This window comes from Argentina anserina, chromosome 5 (genome assembly GCF_933775445.1).
Source record: "Argentina anserina chromosome 5, drPotAnse1.1, whole genome shotgun sequence".
NCBI lineage: Eukaryota > Viridiplantae > Streptophyta > Magnoliopsida > Rosales > Rosaceae > Argentina > Argentina anserina.
Genome location: NC_065876.1, coordinates 4,976,205 through 4,998,261, shown reverse-complemented (window position 1 = coordinate 4,998,261; position 22,057 = coordinate 4,976,205). Strand labels below are relative to the sequence as shown.

The 22,057-nt window shown below is 38.2% G+C and overlaps 2 protein-coding genes across 2 annotated transcripts; one reads left to right on the top strand and one right to left on the bottom strand.

The window, feature by feature from the left end:
- Positions 1 to 115: 115 nt before the first annotated feature.
- Positions 116 to 5,235, bottom strand: LOC126794372 (conserved oligomeric Golgi complex subunit 2). Its single transcript, XM_050521072.1, has 12 exons — positions 4,708 to 5,235; positions 4,321 to 4,515; positions 3,663 to 3,999; positions 3,161 to 3,322; positions 2,911 to 3,010; positions 2,611 to 2,826; positions 2,415 to 2,523; positions 1,949 to 2,149; positions 1,664 to 1,768; positions 1,400 to 1,525; positions 1,179 to 1,310; positions 116 to 1,046 (listed from the first exon to the last, which is right to left on the bottom strand). The coding sequence occupies exons 1-12, from the start codon at positions 5,167 to 5,169 to the stop codon at positions 933 to 935; spliced, it is 2,259 nt and encodes a 752-aa protein (XP_050377029.1). The 5' UTR covers positions 5,170 to 5,235; the 3' UTR covers positions 116 to 932.
- A 5,199-nt stretch (positions 5,236 to 10,434) lies between these two features.
- On the top strand, positions 10,435 to 20,197 carry LOC126793782 (uncharacterized). Its single transcript, XM_050520404.1, has 28 exons — positions 10,435 to 10,630; positions 10,782 to 10,974; positions 11,070 to 11,206; positions 11,317 to 11,433; positions 11,603 to 11,749; positions 11,903 to 12,268; positions 12,368 to 12,525; positions 12,765 to 12,886; positions 12,991 to 13,082; positions 13,255 to 13,510; positions 13,611 to 13,671; positions 14,417 to 14,562; positions 14,708 to 14,778; positions 14,859 to 15,032; positions 15,683 to 15,754; positions 15,911 to 16,012; positions 16,101 to 16,190; positions 17,036 to 17,111; positions 17,204 to 17,297; positions 17,404 to 17,473; positions 17,639 to 17,818; positions 18,148 to 18,270; positions 18,360 to 18,443; positions 18,521 to 18,705; positions 18,843 to 18,981; positions 19,099 to 19,158; positions 19,338 to 19,442; positions 19,525 to 20,197. The coding sequence occupies exons 1-28, from the start codon at positions 10,526 to 10,528 to the stop codon at positions 19,636 to 19,638; spliced, it is 3,639 nt and encodes a 1,212-aa protein (XP_050376361.1). The 5' UTR covers positions 10,435 to 10,525; the 3' UTR covers positions 19,639 to 20,197.
- Positions 20,198 to 22,057: the final 1,860 nt, after the last annotated feature.

Here is a 22,057-nt window from a genome sequence, read left to right as displayed (position 1 = left end):
TTTGGGATAGCGGCGGGGGTGATGGTAAAGGTGATCAGCAGAGACGGCTGGATTCCGGCATCGAGGAGGCTTTTGTCTCCTCCTCCTCTTGTTCCTTCTTCTTTTTCGATTCGGGTCGCATGGAAGAAGGTTGTTGTGGTCGTGTTTGGCGGCGCCACTGGTCGGGTTCGTCGGCAAGAAGTCATTTCAGATCTCTTGTTCGACGACGATAATGGTTCTAGCGTTCTGGCGCTTGGCACTTGTTTGGATCGGCGGCAGACGATCCTTGTGGCAGTGGTTTTTGTATTTGCCGGAGAGGTGTCGATTTTGACTGTAGTAGTCAGTTCGCTACTGCTGACGACAGCTTGTTGAGGATCGGGAAAAAACAGCAGCGCGCTAAGGCTGCAAATGGGCTCGGTTTGGGCCTCCCATATTTGGGGCTAGGGTTGAGGCTTTTGGGCCGAGGCTGTGGGTCCAATTTTCTGGGACTACTATTCCGGCCAAGACAATGAAACTTTTTCGGAAAGTTCCGTTCCGTTTAAGGTCTGTTGTCTTGCTTCTAGAATACGTTAGTTGTTAGTTGATACTAACAAAAACTTTGATTTTCTGGTTACTATTATTGAGCGCATCACGGCAGATTTCGTTATAGATCTAGTTAAAAAATTAATGATCTCTAATTTTCTAGGCCTTTCTAGTTTCTTAGTTAATTTGTGCACCCTCCTATGAAACGAGCAAGAGTGTATTCATGGTGCACCGTACATTTTCATCTATATATCTCAGACTATGCGTCGTTGATTTAAAAAAAAGTATGAATGTTTTCAATTAACATTTGATAACCAAACATTACATTAAATCAATAATATATAAAGATGAAAATCACAACTACACCAAAACTCTTTAGACTAAAAGTAAATTACATCTACAATTGGCTCGCGGGCAAAACACCAAAAACTCTAGAAATTAATCACAGTTTGCCTGTCTGCAGGAGCAACACATTGCCACAATGAGCGGTATGACTCGATCTTGGCAGTGTCGACACCAAGGGCTGCCAGGTTACGGCCATACTCCTGAAAATTGGTTGTACACGGCCAAAATTAGTTCACTGACTACTTACGATGGGTGTGTCTCACTGTGACAAGAAAACATTACCATACACCACCGAACTTATACCTATAAGGCCAGTGTGGTTAATTTCTTACCTGAATGTCTAGGAATAATTGCATGCATATCTTGTCAGTCTCGGACACATTGGGATCTGCGACATCTACTATTCCACTTCGTCTTTGTGCATTTATCCTTAGTTTATAGAGTGAGGACTCAGTTTTTCTAGCCTGTAAGACAGTGGAGTTAAGAGATGAACAAACACAAATGAATCGTGATTAAATATCTTTGAGCTCATCACAGCATCTGGACCACTAACCACACTGACGAGATCAGCAGCCAACTCATAATATCGACCTGTAATCTCAGTAGCAGCACTAAACACTAGGTCATTCTTAAATTCTTCTTTCAGATACCTTGAAGCTCGTTCCCCATCAAGAAAAACCTAGTAGGGGTAAATGGTTCAGCATTAGTTTCATAATCAGAATTAAGCCCATACACAAGAGACCAGCCAGATGGCAGTGGTGGAGAGAAAAAAATGCTGTTTTAAGAACACGTGACAATTTAAACTCAGCCCGCATACCTTCAAGGGACGTAATACTCCCGACACATAGGGTGAGTGTCTAACAGGAAGAGGTCTATTAGTCATCCTGTATGTTGCTGTTATTCCCTTTACCTGTCTCAAGTCCTACATTTTTCACAAAGAAAGCATGTAAATTAATAGAGTACACAGTGGGAAATGATATGTAAAAGAATTTAATGACTGAGAAACAAGAGGTTGGTAAGCTACAATCAGCCCAAGGGACATAGGCTAGAGCATTAAGTGCATTAAATGATAGAGCCCAGAATACGAATACACAAAAGCTACCTCAACAGATTTCTCAACCAGAGTCTCCACAATAGTGTTGATAATGGCAGGTACTAATGCATCCAATGCTTGTCCTCCGTGTAGAATGCTCTGTTTTACATGATCAAGTATATCGCCAGGGCATGATGAAAGGAGCTCAAGTACATGTTCAAGAAATTCACCACAAACCCTTGTGCGAAGTAAATTAATGTCATTAATAAGCTGCAAAGCAAACAAATTATTTCAGACTGTGGCTTAAGAATAAACACTTATATTAATTTTTTTTATTATGACAATATCCGGGAACATCCATAGCATATGTAAAGTCTTTTCATACTTATTGCCATATTTTATAGTAACGGATCTGCAATTGAAATTGATGAGGCCCAAGGATAAAAAAGATATTGCATACAAAAAGCAATGGAAATTTGATGGAAAATATCACAGGACAAGACAAAAAGTAAACACAAAAAGAGTTGAAGCATACATAAATAAATTCATCTGGTACAGCTGAAATAGCCCATTCACAGCCAGGATTGGAGCCAGTATTACCCTTCTTCCGAGCAGCTAGCCCAGATGACAACCAACTTGAGTATCTATATTGATTTATAAAAAATTGTAGTCAGTAGTAATAATAGAGTGAATTAACCAGAACACAGTATTGAGCTTCAGTTCAAACTGACCTTGAAAGAAGCTGCAATGACAACCGCAGAAACTTGTCAGAATATGAAAGAACAACAACATCTGCTCTCCAACAGGATTCCAAGCACTCTAACAAAGTAGCACTTTGTTTCAATGTTAAGCCTGAGGAATTTCCTTGACCTGAATGTACATTATGAACAGGAACAAGGCTAGTTGCCCCAAGTACAGAATCTAGAGCACCTGCAATCTCCTGAAACCTGAGGTAGTATACACAACATGAAAGGGTTGTCCAAAAACTAAATTCTAAACTTTTCAATAGAGAAAGACAACCACTTCAATACCTCAAAGAGAAATAAACCCCAAGGTTCCATTGCTTCATGAACTCATTATATACGGCTTCTGCTCGAAATTTGGAAACAGCTGCTCTGGACGGAAAGTAACCTTCATAACAGTACAATTTTATAAGTACGATGAACAACATTTTGACTTGTATAAAGCTATAAAAGTTCCATCCCAAGTAACATTAACAGTGAACAACCAATTCTGAGCTTTCAAAATTAATGAATACAATTGAGGAATATTTGATCCTACCTTCCAGATGAGCCAGAAACTCTAGGCTTGATTTATAATTTTTCAAAAATTCTGTTGGTCGTCCAGGAGAAAAAGCACCAGGTTTTCCCTTTTGGATTGCTGAAAGAACCTCTTTCAGAATTGAATTTGCCAAGAAGTCAAACACATGCAACCCAGAGTTTTCTGGAGGAAAACAAAATAAAAGTTCAGCAACTTGGATAAGATAGAGGTACACCTTCACAAATGCAAGTGCATATCACATGTCATACTACAGTACAACCTAGAGTGCATTCAAGAAAGAAGGCAGTGAGTAAAGACTAAAGATACACAAATAAAACAATGATGTTGAAGCAACTAGATCATAATGTAAGAACTAGTTCCAGACAAATGACTTCAAAAAGCTTATAAAACGAAGAAAATATGTGATGCTATAATTTAGGCAAGACTTTCCTCAGAGCTCGGAATATAACATAGCTAGTTTGACGGGAGAAAAACATGAAAGATCTGATGTGGATGACCATACCTTCAAAAGAAATTTCCAACAAAAATTTGCAGTCTTTCTGAATGCATTGCTTGATTTGCTGATAATCATTCTCAAGTTCATCTCCAGATGGCTTTTCAGTTGCCCGTGATGCCCCATGTGGAATAACGTTTTGTATTAGTGGGGCTACAATGGTAGTTCGGAAAAGTTCTTCTGCACTCCTTGTATTATCAATGGCAGCATATGCCCTTAAGCAATTGTAAATTGCATTTGCATCTCGATGTTCCAGTCCATCTACAAAACAATGTCCCAGGCTGGCATCTAACAATAGACTAGCACCCTGAATCCTCTTCTCCATGTTTTCAATGAAAGGCAGGTTCTGTACTGGCATAATATAGAAAAAGTAGATGAGCACAAAATGTCAAACTTTTAAAGACCGTCCCATTCACTATATATTCCTAGCAGTTTTCTCTAAGCCCTAATTCACAGACACAGTCTCGATTTCACCATTTAAACTTCTTGAGAGCCATAAGTACTATCCTCCATAACTCAATAACAACTAAAAAAAAAAGCACAGCTGAACCTATAAATTCCAATCAAACGTATGCCGCCGCAGTACAATCCAAGGCCAAAGCAGAAGTAATATAACAGTGGCTAGAATGAGAGAGAGAGAGAGAGAGAGAGAGAGAGCAAAAGCAACCTGTGCATGAGCAATGTAGAACTTCAGTCGATTCATCTCACTGGCAATTCTCTCCAAAAGCATGCTTTGAGTATCTCTCACACTCGTCCCATTCTCGGTAGTCCCATTGCTAATAAACTCCTTCTCTGTCGAATTCACATCTCCACTTGACCAGTCGGCAGGCACACTAGGTAACTCCTTTATCAGTTTCTCAACCTGCAAATGAATTTCAGCACTACTATCAATTCAGATCCAACACACATTGCAGTAGCTCATCCACATTATAATTCCAAATCACTAAAGATATCATATCCAAATTTCCACTCTCTAATTGTGATTTCTCAACCTAAATCTCATAAATCATAGCTTGGAATTTAAAAAAAATAAAAGCTTTAGAAGGCACATTACCTTAGAGACGACGTGAAACGTGTCAAGCAGAAGCTCCAAGATCTCTCTAGCCTCAGCAGCCTCCGATCTCTGCTTCAATCCATTCGTGAGCGCCACAAGCGAGCCCTGGACGGAGCCTCGGAACTGCTCGATCTTCTCCCTGAGCTCGACGAGCGGGGCGCGCATGCGGACGACGGCGGAGTCGACGTCGACGAGGTTGGTGGTGAGGTTGACGAAGTCGGCGTAGTCGCGGTTGATGAGGTCGATGAGGTCGTGGTTGAGGGAGGCGAGGTAGGACTGGAGCTCGGATCGGAGAGTGTCGAAGGGGACGAAGGTGCGGAGGTCGGAGATGTAGGCCTCGGAGTCGAAGTCCGGGGAGAGGAAGAGGGAGGGCTTGAACCAGAGGGGGTGGGAGTCGAGCGGGTCGGAGAAGAAGTCGGTGTTGGATCTGTGCGGCGGTGCTGATGGAATTGGATCCGCCATTTCGATCAGTTGAAGCGTCGCCGTTTTGTTCAGAGAGAGAGAAAGGAAGAAGACGATTTACCGGAGCGGGTAGAAACTAGAGTTTACACAGAATTTCATATTTATAGGGGACCGAATTATATATGTCACCTCATCCAACCTATCAGAAAAAAGAATAGAAGAAACAAAAATAATGATAACACCTTCTTTTTTCGATTAAGAAAGGAAATTACAAAATAAAAAACATATACTTGAAGCAATAGATACATTTGCTAGATCAAAAGATAGAGTTGAAGCAATAGTGTGAGATAATGTGAATCTCAGCTACCGGAATGATCATAGTTTGCAGTAATTTATTGTGTTTCTAGCCAAATATGAAACAAAGTAAAATCCTAGACGTGACAAATATATGATGTCTTGAACCAAAGTAGCTAGACGCCATGGAATAGGGAGTCTGATCATAATTCTCAGGGCAATATAATAAAACATATTTTGTTAATGATGAAAGTAAAGAACATGATGCTATGATGATTTCTATAATTATTTTTAATTTACATAATTTTTATAATGCATGTTTTGGTTGACGTAATAACACATACTTATATGTAATTTTGATGAATTTCTTATTTAATAAAATTTAAGAAGATCATGAGAAAGTAGATAGAAAAATTTAACAACGCAAAGAATATGCGACTTGGACCAAAAATCGTGTGTTTATACTCCATAAGTATGGGTGATTTTTCTCAATTGGACAAATCGTATTGCCACAGGTTGAGACATGAACCATACAATAATAGGTAATAGCTAACGTACTTTCATGATGCTACTTCAACAAGCAACTATTGCAAGAGAACATTTATACACTTCTAGTCTTGTAATTCTGTAATTCAGATATCTACATCAGTAAACAACTCTCATGATAGTGTGAAGCAATGGTCTATTCTAAGAAGAAATATGCAATTTCAAACTCCAAGCCTCATTTTGTGAACCAAAATTGAGAAAACATTATGCACAACCACCAATAGCAAGCAGATATATACAGTGAACTTAGATTTATGGTAGTTCTAAAAGCTACAAAAAGCTGGATCACAGTGATTGTTACCAACTGTATATATTTGTCACCAATTATTGTCTTATTTGCATACATTCATCATTATATTGTTCTCCCATTGATGAGATTGCTAACACAATGATTTCAGCCTTAGCTTTTGCTTCAATAATCTACGAACTATCAAGGCAGTCAATATACGCCCGCAGTCGCTGTGAGCAGCATAGGCCAATCCGGCTGCTGCCATGATGATTCTAATGGCTCGGATACCTCTTCCATAACATGTTCCAGAACACGCATCAATGGCTCCACATCTGCAAACGCATGTTCCACAACAGGCAACATGGAGTATCGGCACACGGGACATAACTCACTCACCTTCAGCCATTGGACAATACACTCTTCATGATATAGATGTGAGCAGGGCAAGCAAGCGAATCAGCTGACCATAATAGGTCCCTTCTTCTACACCCTCAAAGTGATTAAGGATTTAAGGGTATCCCAACAAATGATGCACTGTTTATTCACACCACCATATCTTCCAAACTATCAATTGATTCAATTCTCACTTTCTCACAAACACATTAATTGATATGCCACACACTGATCATCGTTCATTTGAGGATACATGGTAACATCCATTAGGGTGCAATCAACAGGCCAGTAGGTGTAGTCAGACAGTGCGACGTCCTCCGTATATACTTGATTAAAGATAAATTCTTGCGCAAATTCTGGAACTCTCATATCAGTAAGAATTTTGGCCAGCTGCACAGCATACTTTCCCTTATAGTATATGAATCTAGGGCGTGAGACAATAATATCGCGGTGCGCTACAGTCAATATATCATGATAGGTATGCTCTGAAACGCAAAAGGGATCACTACCCCAGTAGGTTCGATCCGATCATCATGAGATACGTTATTCTGATTATTCGGAAGTCGCTTGGCAATGTAAATTCGGGTGGGAGGCCATCTTTTACATGGTCCATCTTGACATACCAAATTAACTCCATTCTTGAAAAAAAGGTTAAAGTTAAAACCATCAGAAACAAGCATAAGGAGTTCATAAACTGTTAACCAACTAATCCAGAAGCGTAAACTACAGTAGAAGCTTTCTTCAAACGTCGAAACCTTATGGAACTAGATTCTAGCTTCTAGCAAAATAACAGGAGTTTCTACTTTATATATATATTCTTCGGTTTTCTTATTGATGGCTTGAAGGAAAATGCAACCCAACAAGTGTCTTATATAGGCATCGAAATAAACATATTCATACAAAAACTAGAAAATATGTCCGTACCAAACACTAGGAATCCTGAATAAAAATTTAAATCCTAACAACTATAGAAAATAAAACAATCATAATGCTTTAAAGGAACAAGCAAACTGCTTTGCAGATTTTGTATTCTTCTTACTTCTAGCAAACTGGTATTTGAACCTATTAGCAAGCTGTTCTATATCAGGAGTTTATAAATAAAGGATAATATATGCTAATATAGTCTTAGTTCTCATGGAAGTACACCTAAATTTGATATTCAAAATCTTCTGAAAAACTAACTCTATCTGATCAGATTTGCAGACACAAACATGACACAAAGTGGACATATAGATATCTTTAATATGAGTAGCAGTTTTGGTCATACGATTAACAGTCTTAGTTTATCCTAGTTTCTATCTAGGGTCAGTCGTAAAGGATTCAATGCCCGGTGCGAAGAAAAACATTGTGCCTCATATATTAAAAAAAAATTAAATCGACTTTTTTTCTTATATATATGTTCTATTTTTCTTTTCGAAATGATGAAATTATATGGTTTATTATAAAGAGAAATCAGATAATTTAGTCCTTTTTTCTTTTTAAAAGGTGAGAATTCAATCTCTTTAATTAATTATGATCGATGGACAAGATGAAGATTAATTGACCTAGCCCCTTTATTGATGCAAACTTTCTAAGAATAAATTTTGTAATTAAGAGCAACGTGCACATATATTTGGGAAATTGAGGATTTTTTTAGAAATAGAGGAAATTAAGGGGAGATTAAGGGAATTAATAAGGACCAAAAGGGCAAAATAACTGACTCTACTTTATTTAATTATATATTTGGAGAAATTATTATATATACCTGCCACACATCCCACGTGGCGTACCTCCTTAATATTATTGGTCTATTTTTTACTGCGATTGTTTCTAATTTGTTCTTATATGTAAATAAACTTTTTTCATTTTTACCATGTGCATGTTAATTATATCATGACATAATATAATTGGTTGTGTACACCACATGACAGTGTAACGTGGTGTAGCGGGTACACATAATAATTACTCTATATATTTGATATGAAGAAATATGTATAATTAATATATTATTAAATATCTAAAACCCAATTTTATGCCCCTTTAAAACTTGTGCCATGTGCTTGGGCACTGTTGGCACTGGGCCAGGGCCGGGTCTGTTTCTATCGATGAAGAAAACCCACAAAAAGCAAGATTCTAACAGAGTGCATAAATAATACTTGCATCAAACAATAATTTGGGACGACCAGAGAGACAGGTTTGCAGCCGACGACGTTTGCGTTCGAGATTTAGGGTTTTGTCTAAGAAATAGGGATTTTTATATTTTGTTTTTGTTTGGAGTCAGATTGGAGGTGAAAACTGAAGAGGGAATTCAGGAGAATGCAGTGATAAACGGAGGCAAGCGTCTGAACCAGAGGCAAAAAAATACCGTGTGGCAAGAATGTAAAATTGTCGTCAAAATCTGGGCAGTCTCACATAGCCTTTGTGCCAACAACATCTATAATATATACTATTAATAACTCAAATATGTTTTGTTAACCAAAACTCTTGTGAAATTACATTAACACTTTTTTCACAATGAGTTATTTGAAAATAAAATCATATAACTAAGGGACAAGAAGGTAAAAACTAAAATCAGAATATGAAAAACAATTAAAAAATTCATTTGCGGATAACTTCCCCTTATAACTCCCAATTTCATTTGCCCACACATGTAGTGAGTAGTTGTTGCTAGTAACAATTTATAGTAAATAAGGTTTTTGGATGATGTGGGAATTGTAAACTTATTTTCACTATGTTTATGAACCTCGAAAAATAGAGAGAAGAAACCAGATCCTAAACCACTGAGTTGGTCTAGAGTAGGTATGTAGATCGGATTGAAATACAATGGCAACTTTGCCTTGAATCTTACAATGCCAACTATGATCTTCTTGTTTCAAGTATTTGGTCAAATCTCACTACTTTTTAGATTTCGTTTTTCAGAACTTATTAATTGCCGAAAATTATAGTATGAATTGATGCATACTATGTATCAATTTTATCCTAAAGTTATAAAATGAGTCATCAAATTTTATTAAGGGAGGCCCTTTCCAAAGGTAAGTAATTTATCGTATGTACCTCATTATGCCATAGACAAACTCTTGTCCTCAAGGTTTGTAATTGAGTCGATAAAGTTGTACATTTTTATTTTTCACTTGAGTTGTTGAAATAATAATATTAGTCCTCAAAATGGTAATATAGTCTTCAGACTTGTAATTACAACTTTGACGACTCAATTGACACTTTCAACACTAATATTACTATTTTAACAACTCAAGTGATAAATACAAATGTATCTCAGTATTAACCATCAAAATATTCGGGCGCGCCAGATTGTAGAAAATGAGCACATTACATAGACAATATTTCACATGCAACACTTGCTTGGAGATGTGAAATTGTATACACCCTCGTTAATTTACACAATCACAAGCGCGCGTATAAATTGCCGACTAACTTCTATCGAGAATGAAACAAATCTGCATGATTTAAGAAAATGACATTATTGCATATCCTCAATGGAAATAAACGTTCAACAAAAACCAAACCCAACAAGTTGGTAGAAGAAACTTCTATGCTTCTACTACATAAGACTTGACAATACTGTATGAGTACAACCACGCCCAAGTGGCCAAGTACAAAACACCAACTCCACTCCTGCAAGCCCTTGGTTTTAGTTGCAACCAACCAAACCACCCTCAAACGCACACCCACCTGGTCTCTTTCCTCCGTCAGTCCTAACCTGCGCCGCCGTCGTCTGCCTCTATAAAACCCAATTTGGGGACATGAATTTTCCACGCACCAACCGAACACCCCGAACAGAAAAGGAAACAACATTATTTTAATCCCGTTTAGAAGCACAAACTATAAATAAAGCACAAGATCAACCCCCACATAATTTTTTTTAATTAAATCTCGGGCAGAGTCTCTGATTTTCTCTCTCTTTCTCAAAAACAAGAGGGGAAAAAAACACAAGACAGAAAGAGAGAGGCACAAGCCATGGTTTCAACGAGGAGAAGTGGATCTCTCTCCGGCAATAACAGCAAAAGATCGTCGTCCTCGGACGACAACAACAACAAGCCTCAGTCCCCGAAGCGCCAGAAGGTTCTGTCTTTGTTTTCTTTCCTTGTCGGAATACAAATCTCTTCTTTAATTTTTCTTTGGTTTTGGTTTTTGACTCCTCAAAGATTGGGTTTTGGGGTGGCCTGAATTGTGAGAATTAGGGTTTTGATTTGGGTTCTTTCTTTGCTTTCAGGTCGATAACAATGGCGTTGCTTCCGAGAAAACGGAGAATTCCAAGGAGGTTTGTACGCCGGCCACGGCGGCGGCTGATCCCGGAGAATGCAGTGCCGCCGGCGAGGCTCTGGCTTCCGGGGACTGTGCGACTTCTGTAAAGACAGATGCTTCTGTACCAGCTACGGCGGTGACCCCATCGCCTGTAGCTCAAGGTAGATTCTTTAAGACAGTGATGATTATTAAAGGTAGTGACTTTATTTGGATTTGAAAATGTTTGATTGATTGAGAGGTTTGGAAATGTTGGCAGGGTCTTCTCCAGCTGCTGTGTTGGACAAGGCGAGGAGTTCGTTCTTGGCGTGGAGTTCGTATCAGAAGCAGAGTATGAATCCGGCGAGTTTTGAGCTCACAGCACCTTGGTGCAAGCTTCTGTCACAGTCTGCTCAGGTGAGTTGTGCTGGTCTTGTTGAGTTTTTATAGCAGAGGTTGAATTTTGTGGACTGAAGTAGTGTGTTAGATATTCTTGAGGTGTGTCTGAGCTCTTTGTTGGACTGCAGAATCTGAACATTTCTATCACGACTTCGAATTTCACAATTGGTTCGAGCAGAAGCAGCAATTTCCCGCTGAAGGATAGTACCATTAGTGCATGTCTGTGCAAGATTAAACGTGAACAGGTATTGCTTAGAAGAATTGCATTTCTTACATTCGGTAGGTAATGTGGGAAACTATTCAACTAATGAGAATGCTTGCTCATATTACTTTTGAATGAAAACCCATTTAGGCCTTTTTTGCTTTAATTTCTGTTTTCCTCTAAAAATTGTGTACCCATTGTAACATGACCAGCGGGAGGGTGGTGCTGTAACAATGATAGAAAGTATGGGAAGCAAGGGTTCACTACAAGTAAATGGGTCACATGTGAAGAAAGGCAGCAGCTGTGTGATCAACTCGGGTGATGAAGTGGTGTTTGGTCCTCTGGGAAACCATGCTTATGTATCCTTCATGAGTTATTTCCTTCTCTGTTTCTTTCTGTTATAACCTTAATTGTATGAAGTACTCTTTGGATCACTTTACTCGCCCACTTAACTGTGTGCCTGTAAGAGTTTATTCCCACATGGTTAGTTTCCTTGACTTTGGTTGACACAGATTTTTCAACTACTTGTGCCTGAGGGTCCAGTTAAAGGTGCAGAGGTTCCAAGTGGCATTGGAAAATATCTGCACCTTGGCAGGAGAGCTGGAGATCCTTCAGCTGTGGATGGTGCTTCCATACTGGCTTCTCTTAGCATGAGACCAGAACTATCACGATGGAAGTCTGCAGCGCAGGTCACCAATAAAATCCACCCCGGGGCTGAAGTACCAGCTCAGTCTGTTATTCGAGAAGGTACAGAAATTGAGCTTGAAGAACTCGAAGAAAACTTGAACAGAGCAACTGAAAAAACTGAAGAGACTGGAGGAATCAACAAGGATCTTACTCCAGACTGCAACCCAGCTTCGGGCATAGAGGCAGAGAATGTAAAATTTCCTGGAAATGATTTTCTTAGGCCTTTATTGAGGTTGTTAGCATGAACACCTAGTTATAAACTGAAGTTGAGCAAAGGTATCTGTAAACAGGTATTGGAAGAAAGAAATGAGTGGACGAGGGATTCACTGCCAGCATCAACGTCAGGCATGTCTGTGCGGTGTGCTGTGTTTAAAGAAGGCATTCATGCAGCAATTCTTGAAGGCAATAGCATGGATGTTTCATTTGATAGTTTCCCGTACTATTTGAGGTATTCACTGTATGCTCTGATTACAATCTTGTTGGTGCATGTGTCCTGGCTAAGCAAATTGACATATCTTCTCATTTGCTATAAGTGCTTCTGGTCTGCATATATCCTGTTAGTGTACTTGTTATCATGAATATGATTATGATTATGCCTATCCTACAATGTTGAATGTAGATTGATACCGTGCATGATTTTAAATTTCAAAAATGCAATAGTGTCTTATTCAATTTTGTAAATTGCAGTGAGAATACGAAGAATGTGTTGATTGCAGCTTCATATATACACTTGAAACATAAAGAACATGCAAAGTATACCTCTGAGCTTACCACTGTGAATCCTCGAATATTGCTATCTGGTCCAGCAGGTATAAATATAATGCTATCTGTGATTGTACATATTACGTGGGATGCATTGGCCTCTTGCTCCAAAATTATGATTTTTGGTTTCTGATTCCTTTCTACTTTCTAGGATCTGAGATATACCAGGAGATGTTGGCTAAGGCACTTGCTCAGTATTTCGGGGCAAAGTTGCTCATATTTGATAGTCACTCACTTGTGGGTGTAAGTCTTTTTTTTTTTTTTTTGGATTCACTCTAGTTATTTAGTTTTGTCCACTGAGTCGTATTGTAGTTATCTTTCTTGTTTTATTAACTGTTATAAATGTTCTTTTTTACTTCTGTTGCTCATTCTTTTCACGAGAGCTATTTATGATTATATCCAACAATTTCCATAGGGTTTGTCATTAAAGGAAGCCGAGCTTCTCAAGGATGGTTCTAATGGAGATAAAATAAGCACCTCGGCCAAATCAAGTCCTATTCCCACAGACTTGGCTAAGAGCATTGATCCATCAGCTTCTGAGCTAGAGGCACCAAAGTTGGTGCCAAGCTCTTCAACTGGACTTTCATACGGCCTCGAATCCCAGCTTAAGACAGAGATTGATGGCATCGCCACATCCTCAGGAACATCTAAGAATTATGTGCTTAAAATAGGTTTGCCATTTTGGAATTTTCTCTGCTGCTCTCTCTTCTGTAAATTTACAAGTTTCTGCATTTCTTAGCTTAAGTTTCTGAAAAAAAATGCAACATGCAGGTGACAGAGTAAGATTTATTGGTTTATCATCTAGCGGCTTATACCCTACATCTTCTTCAAGGTACAGTTTTTGTGAAATGTTGCGGTTTTATGCTCGTATTCTTCTCCTTTCTCAAACTGACGGCCTTGAATTTGATATAATTAGGAACTCCTACTAGAGTGGTCTATTGTGACTTAGAACTGTGTATGTGATTTTGGTTGACTATCTATTCTACCAATTTAAGGCCCTGTGGGTCAGTGCTTTAGAAGTGCTGAAAGTACCTGAAAGGTACTAAAGAGCGCTTTTGGCAGAAATTAGTTTCAGTTTTCTGACTTTTCTCCATGAAAAACAATTAGTTTAGTACTTATTGGGTTTAATAGGTTTAGACGTGCTTGAAAGAGTAAGTGTTTCAAGCAAAACAACAGATTTGATATGAAACCACGCAAAATAGGCCCTAATTTTAGATCACTTGGCCAATTTTAAACCACACAAAACAATTAGTTTTCTGTCTTTTTTGTTTTTTGTATTAGTGTCTTTTTATGGCTTAATGCTGTATGTATTATCACAATGATTGGTAATATGAACTGCTGTGTTTTTGTATATCATCAGGGTAGACACTATTAATGTTATTATTGGAATATGGTTATTTGTGAGGTGGAAGTGATTTATGGTTCTGGTTCAGTATTAAATTCCTTGATATTGAAACCTAATCAACTACGATTGATGATAGTATTGTGATCTAACTTTAAACGATAGCTGCTCTTAGATTTAGCAACCACCTATTTAATTTATGCAAACTCTTAAAAATGTCATGCTACTTCTGCAGGGGCCCAGCGACTGGAGCCCGAGGAGAGGTTATGTTGGTTTTTGAGGACAATCCGTTGTCAAAAGTAGGTGTAAGGTTTGATAAACCTTTACTTGATGGTGTTGATCTCGGGGGTCTTTGTAAAGGACATGGATACTTTTGCAACGGTATGATGCACATGGTTATTAGCAGCTCCACATGCTTGTACCCTGTGGTCTTCATTTTGTAAAGATAATAGTTATAATAATGCTGTGTGTTTGTGTGTGTAGACTAACTGTAGTCCCTTTACCTTTCTTATTTCTGCTGCTGTAGCCTCTGATCTTCGTTTGGAGAATACGGGTGGGGATGATCTGGATAGATTACTTATCAATACATTGTTTGAGGTAACACCTTCCACCATCTTAAGCAACTTATTCTTTTTTAAATTCAGCTTCTCATAATTTTTCCATATTATTAATTACAGGCTGTACAGAGTGAGAGCAGAAGCTCTCCTTTCATTTTGTTCATGAAAGATGCGGAGAAGTCCCTTGTAGGAAACCAAGATTCATATTCCACATTCAAAGGCAAACTTGATAAGCTTCCTGATAATGTGGTTGTAATTGGCTCTCAAACTCATACTGACAATCGCAAGGAGAAGGTAATATTTGTTTTAGTTTCTGCATTTGGTGACCTATTGAGGAAGCTCTTTTTCTCTTCCATCTCATATATTGACAGCTTGAAATGTTGAATTGCTGCGTCATCTTCTAAGCATAGTCAACTAAAAGTGAAAAAAAGAAACTGATACTGAAATTGATATCTGATATTTTCAATTAGATCATGTGAGTGTAGTGAATATACGTAATAAAATTATCATATGGAAGCAATATGGTTCATCATCTTTGTAAAAGGAATTGTGCACACCCAGCTAGATGCTCACAGTATCGAGAATGTGTGGGCCATACATACGAGGAACTATGCAATATTTGTAATAGAAGTTCCAGACTCGTTAGCATTGTTGTTATCTATGAAACCATCTATACCAATACTTCTCAGTACCCTGTATATGTTTTCAGAGCATATTCTCCCGAGTGCTTATGTGATATTAGTCTTAGTACATTAGGTGCAACCAAACATGGGGTAGGTGGTAAAAGCTGGTACAAATTATATGTCTGGAGAGAGTGAAGAGTCGTGGAACCTGTAAAGTAGAGTGTAAATATTAAGCACTTTTGTGCTCTCTTAAATTCACCCTCAAAGCAGATATGTTAAGATATGTATATGATAATGATTGTTCTCTCCCATTCTTTCCAGTCGCATCCTGGTGGTCTACTTTTCACGAAGTTCGGTAGCAATCAAACTGCTCTTCTTGACTTGGCTTTTCCGGTATGCTTATGCACTCTTGCAGATATTGTGCTTTTGTTTATGCCTTAAATTTTTTTTTTTTTACTTGAAACCTGTAATGGCTCAGTTGAGCCAGCTTTATCTTTGTTTAAGTGGTGGTTGTTTGCTATATTGAGCGTGGAGTGTTTTTGATTGCAGGATAGTTTCGGAAGACTGCACGAAAGAGGGAAGGAAGTTCCCAAGGCAACAAAACTTCTGACTAAACTTTTTCCCAATAAAGTAACCATTCATATGCCACAGGTTTGTATAGTGGATTCTCTGTGGACTGGGTTCCTCCTTTTCCTGAGTATTTTCTTTGTATGTTATTGAAATTTATTAACCATTGCAGGATGAGGCTCTTCTTGTCTCATGGAAACAGCAATTGGATCAGGATGTCGAAACCCTCAAAATGAAGGGAAATCTAAACCACTTGCGTGCTGTGAGATTCTTTTGGTTTGACTACACTTTTATTCTGTTCCATATATGTGCGGATTTCAGTTCACATTACAATTCAGTTAGGTTTCTGGGTAGTTGGCCAAATTCTTGTTTGCTCGAAAAACTCCTATGATCATATTTGGAACCTTCTCTTTTGTGCATTCTGGGGCATTAGTACTATGGTCTTTACACATGTAGAAGATATTTGGCTAGGACCTTGTGACTATTGGTAACCTTATGGGTCTATGGATTTGCTTCACTAGCTTACATATTACTTGCAGGCTATTCAAATCAAGTGTCAACCACTTCATTTTATACATAGAGAGGGCCCTGATGTGTGTGTGTGTGTGTGTGTGTGTGTGTGTGTGTGTGTGTGTGTGTGTGTGTGTGTGTGTGTATATAGAGGCCTTATCAGGAGCGGTCTGTCCATACGGGCTACGTCGGTGATTCCAGCGACCGGCGGCACGCAACGACGGCGCGGAAGGTGCCGGCCGTGCTCCCCCCTCCCGGCCTTGTGACTATTGGTAACCTTATGGGCTGGCGATGGAGCGCCGGAAGGGAGGAGCACGGCCAACACCATCCGCACCGTCGTTGTGCGTTGCCGGAATCGCGGACGTCCGTTCTCGATCCTCTCCGTGTATATATATATATATATATATATATATATCTTGACTTGAATAGTACAAGTAATAGCCTATGTCCAAAAATAAAAGTATTGACAACTGAGTGGAGAAATACATATTAAATGCTCTAGTCCAGGCTGTTTGAGTTTTCTTTTTTATAAAGAAATTTATGTTTGCAGCTGTCAAACTTTAAATAAATAATCGAGGTATGTTGTTTCATTTATAGGTTCTGGGTCGATGTGGGATGGAATGTGGAGGACTTGATACGCTAAGCATCAAGGACCAAACACTTACAAATGAAAGTATGTTATACTTCTAATGTATTATGCATAATTTGGTTTTGTCTTGTTTGTGCTATTTTTGATAGTCATATGTAACTTCTTATGTGTTGCAGGTTCAGATAAGGTAGTTGGGTGGGCGTTAAGCCATCATTTAATGCAGAATCCTGAAGCTGATCCAGAAACAAATGTTGTTTTATCTGCTGAGAGGTAATTGACCGGTCATTTCTTGCCATCTTCCTGAATAATTACTAGCTGAAATATCAGTTATTGGATGGATATACACAGTTGTAATGCCATGTTGCAATTCTGGCAGCATCCAGTATGGACTTGGAATCTTGCAGTCTATCCAGAATGAAAATAAGAGCTTGAAGAAGTCCCTTAAGGTGATTTGCTATCCTCAGGCAACTGGTTTTTGCATTTTCAACAACTTTTACGGATATCATTCTTTTTTGCCCTTTCCTTTCCTTTCCTTTATCCTATACTTTTGAGTAAATCTCATTTTTTTACTTCATAGTGTTCTGTCTAACCTTCTTTTGGGATGAAATCAGGATGTCATAACGGAAAATGAATTTGAGAAAAGGCTTTTGGCTGATGTTATCCCACCTACTGACATTGGAGTCACATTTGATGATATTGGGGCACTTGAAAATGTTAAGGATACATTGAAAGAATTGGTGATGCTGCCTTTACAAAGGCCGGAGCTTTTCTGCAAAGGGCAATTAACCAAGGTCTAAAGTTTTATTTATTTTGCATTAAATAAGCGCTAAATGTTTAGCATGTGGTGTAGCTGTACTATTGTTGTCCATTCATGCATCCTGGGTTCATCAGGGTAGAGTTTATTATAGTTTAGGATTTAGTCCTCTATTTATGATACAGGTGCAATTTTCTCTTGGGTTGATAGGGAATATTGCTGTAATTGCCATAGTTTCAGTTAGCATAGAGTTACTGTTTTACTTGAGGGTTCTTATTTTATGTGCCATGTATGGTGTCATTGTTTTAATCAGCTTTTGATGAGTGTATCTGATTAGAGTTGTTTATTTTTATTCTCTGCCTCCAGCCTTGCAAAGGTATCCTGTTATTTGGGCCCCCTGGGACCGGCAAGACGATGCTGGCAAAAGCTGTGGCTACAGAAGCTGGTGCAAACTTTATTAACATATCCATGTCGAGCATCACATCGAAGGTCGGGAGTGTTAAATTTTAGGTTGACTATCGTCTAACCTCTTGTGGTGGTTTCATATAACAACTCTTGTGTCATCTTCTTCATTGCAGTGGTTCGGTGAGGGTGAGAAGTATGTGAAAGCTGTTTTCTCTCTAGCTAGTAAAATTGCCCCTAGTGTTGTATTTGTTGATGAAGTAAGTATTTCCCTTCAACACTTTTATATTGAGGTATTATTCAAATGGTATCCTCTCATTATTGGTGCTTCTTACAGGTTGACAGCATGTTGGGCCGGCGGGAAAACCCAGGGGAGCATGAGGCAATGCGGAAGATGAAAAATGAATTTATGGTAAACTGGGATGGGCTTCGAACAAAAGAAGCAGAACGAGTTCTGGTACTTGCAGCCACAAATAGGCCGTTTGACCTGGATGAAGCTGTCATTCGAAGGCTTCCCCGTAGGTAAACATCATGTCAAGTTGGGACCAATAATTTCATATCTACACAACTTGTCTCACAATTTTATTCACAAACCATCCCACACGTTTCTCCATTTACTACAAGATCCCCCTGGGTTTATGATTAGTTTTCTTCTGCAGGTTGATGGTAAACTTGCCAGATGCTCCCAATAGAGCAAAGATATTAAGAGTCATATTGGCAAAAGAGGACTTATCTCCCGATGTTGATTTTGAGGCAATTGCGAGCATGTCAGATGGATATTCTGGAAGTGATCTTAAAGTAATATATGTGATAATTATTCCTTTTAACTTTATTAACTATTATTTGATTATATATATATATATATGTGGATATATATATATATATATATATATTAAAATAACTATTATATTGCAGAATCTATGCGTGGCTGCCGCACACCGTCCAATTAAAGAGATTTTGGAAAAGGAAAAGAAGGTATGTATTTCTTTTTGTTATTTCATTAGACTTTTGAAAGCAACTGTTGCCATATTTTGTTGATTATGTGTATCCAAAAAAGTTTGGGACAGGCTACACAAACTTAGATATCACTTGTTTGTTAATCAGTTTAGTTTTCTGAATAGAAGCTTTGATCTGACATTGTAACATTGGGACAGGATTGTGCTGCAGCTATAGCAGAAGGTAAACCTGTTCCAGCATTGAGTAGCAGCGGTGATGTTCGGCCTGTAAACATGGATGACTTTAAATATGCTCACGAACAAGTAAATATATATCAACATCATTAGTATGCTTCACTTACTCAGTGCTCCCTCTTAATTTTTGAACCTGTTGTTTTGGAATCAGGTATGTGCCAGTGTATCCTCAGAGTCTGTGAATATGACAGAGCTCTTACAATGGAATGAACTATATGGAGAAGGGGGTTCTAGAAGAAAGAAGGCCCTTAGTTACTTCATGTGAAGATTTCCAGTGTACAAAAGGATTTTTCAGTCTTTTATGGATACTTCTTTCGTAGACTCTCCAGTTCTCCATGTGAGTAATTTGCCCTCCATCTGAGGGCTTTCTGGGGAACCATTTTGCCTGCAAAATGAATGTTTGTCAAGCTATATCTCTTTTCCTTAGTTTGATGGTGGCGGGTACAAGGAAAGTGAAGCCTTCTGAATAAGTTGGCATGGCTTCACTGCTTGTGTTTTGTTCCCCATCCTCTCCGTCAGCATAAAAACGTCTGTTGCATCTAAGTTTACTGTAAGAGAGCATAGAGGAACAAGGATGAAGTTGAACAGTGGCCTTGTGCATTACTCATTTTTTATTGAGTTTGTCGAAATTGAACAATAAGCAGTTGGTAACAATCACTCTGATCTAGCTTTTTGTAGCTTGTAGAACAACCATAAATCTAAGTACACAGTATATATCTGTTGTTATTGGTTGTTTTTTTATACTAGTTGCTATTGGTTGTTGTGCAATCTATGTTGTAATAAAGTTTGCACCAATACATACATTGTTTTTACTTTTTAGATTAGTCTTGGTCCCTTTCAATCTGGATTATGTTTTCTCAATCTTGAGTTGATCCAATTTTGGGGTTGAGTTCACAAACTGAGACTTGGAGATTGAAGTGGCATATTGATCATGGCTTCCCAGCAGTATCATGAGAATAAAGTGCTTCTGAAATAGATCTGATTTACAGAAGTAGAAGACTAGAAATGTACATATGTTCTCAATGTTAGAAAATTAGCATAGATCTTAAACGCAGCTGATAAACTTGTGTGTATAGCCACTCTTGCCAATAGTTGCTTGCAGTTGAAGTATCATCATGAAATTACCTTAGTATTAGACTATTAGTGTTATTCTAAGACTACTGTTTAGGCTCTAATTTATCTAATTGCTCGTTATTACAAGATTGCTATTTTTTAGCTAGTACAGTACAGTTCAAAGTCAATCAAGCGTGTGTCAAATGAAAGAATGGCGGATTAATGAAGGAATTGAAGATTTGAAGTTTGCTAGTTGGACTAGGAAAACTTTATGTTGAAAGGTTTCTTGCCATATAGGTTGATGGCCGGCACGATGAGCGGGGAGAGAAGAAACCCTTTGCTTGCAGTCGAAATGGGGAGCCTACACTATGAAAATCTATCAGGTAGATAAGAGAATTTAGGGTTTTAGCAAATTTATCATTTAGGGTTTTTGCTTTTGCTCTTTAAACTCTGAATCCTAATTCGATGATTTTTAGAATTGAAAGCATTCTCCCCCATGTGACGGTGCTTGCCCCAGTGGCAGTGGTGGTGCTATGAAAAAACCTCTTATCCCTGTTGAGACTACAATTTTTCTATTTAAGAATGCTCACTACATTCTGAACGTCATCTAGTTTGTCAAGTATCGCAAAATTCCACTTCATAGCTGGTTGTTTGGTAAGTTTCCCAAAATTGATCAAAGACCGAAATTGAACCTACTTTCTGTTATACCACCTCTTATGCGAACTTGGGGATGACAAGATGGGCTCAAGGGAGTGTTGGAAAATATGAACGATATTGCATAAATTATTTAATAAAACTGAATTATTAATTAAATATAAATTCATAAATAAGTTAATTATTGAGGATGATCTTATTGAGGACTAGTTTGTTATTTGATAGAAGTATCAAATGAGGATGATCTTATTAAGAACTAGTTAATGACAAAAGTTAATTGTTGATTTAACCCACTTTTCGAAGGTTTGTCCAATAATGTATGTTATGTAGATGAGATCGTGTGCTTGATAATTCTCTAACTCTACTCACAATGCAATGACAACAACATAATGTTGGGATATATAACATACATTGATCAACAATAGAATGTTGCGGTAAATTGGTGGCGGATGCAATTGTCACTACTTATGTCATTTTAAGACTATCTACATGACTATAGGGGACTAACTATTGTTTTTTTAGAAGAGGACTACCTAACCTATTGCTTTGATTGTTGCTCGGTTTTATATTATTACTGTATTTTTTCGATGAGACGGTGTAATTTATTGCTTTGATTCTTGCAAACTTGTGGGATGAAAACACATGTATCACACGGGTATGAAGCTAGTTAGTATAAAGACGTGGCGATTAAGTGTGTAACCACACCCTACCTAAACGACGTCGTCTAAATTAACTTAAGGACATGATCATTTCAGATATGACTATATACGTTTGTTTGTCTCTTTGGCCTTGATTTATTAGCACGTAGCCTTAAACCCCCAACAACCTCATAACCCCTCCCCCAACCAAAACTCGTGGCGGAGTTAGAAAACCTGAATGCTAAAATCGACCCCGAAGACCAACCCCCTTCTGATGACGAGGAGTTGGAAGATGAGAAGGAGGCATATATGATATATCCGTTCGATGTGGATGAACTC

What these genes read in the sequence shown, in the direction of transcription:
- LOC126794372 (XM_050521072.1), bottom strand. Translation starts at nt 5,169, where the DNA reads ATGGCGGATCCAATTCCATCAGCACCGCCGCACAGATCCAACACCGAC. An exon ending in CGTTTCACGTCGTCTCTAAG is followed by an intron (nt 4,516 to 4,707) that starts GTAATGTGCCTT and finishes ATTCATTTGCAG; the next exon opens with GTTGAGAAACTGATAAAGGA. An exon ending in CTGCTGATCTCGTCAGTGTG is followed by an intron (nt 1,311 to 1,399) that starts GTTAGTGGTCCA and finishes ACTGTCTTACAG; the next exon opens with GCTAGAAAAACTGAGTCCTC.
- LOC126793782 (XM_050520404.1), top strand. Translation starts at nt 10,526, where the DNA reads ATGGTTTCAACGAGGAGAAGTGGATCTCTCTCCGGCAATAACAGCAAA. An exon ending in CGGGCATAGAGGCAGAGAAT is followed by an intron (nt 12,269 to 12,367) that starts GTAAAATTTCCT and finishes ATCTGTAAACAG; the next exon opens with GTATTGGAAGAAAGAAATGA. An exon ending in TGTCGAGCATCACATCGAAG is followed by an intron (nt 18,271 to 18,359) that starts GTCGGGAGTGTT and finishes TCTTCATTGCAG; the next exon opens with TGGTTCGGTGAGGGTGAGAA.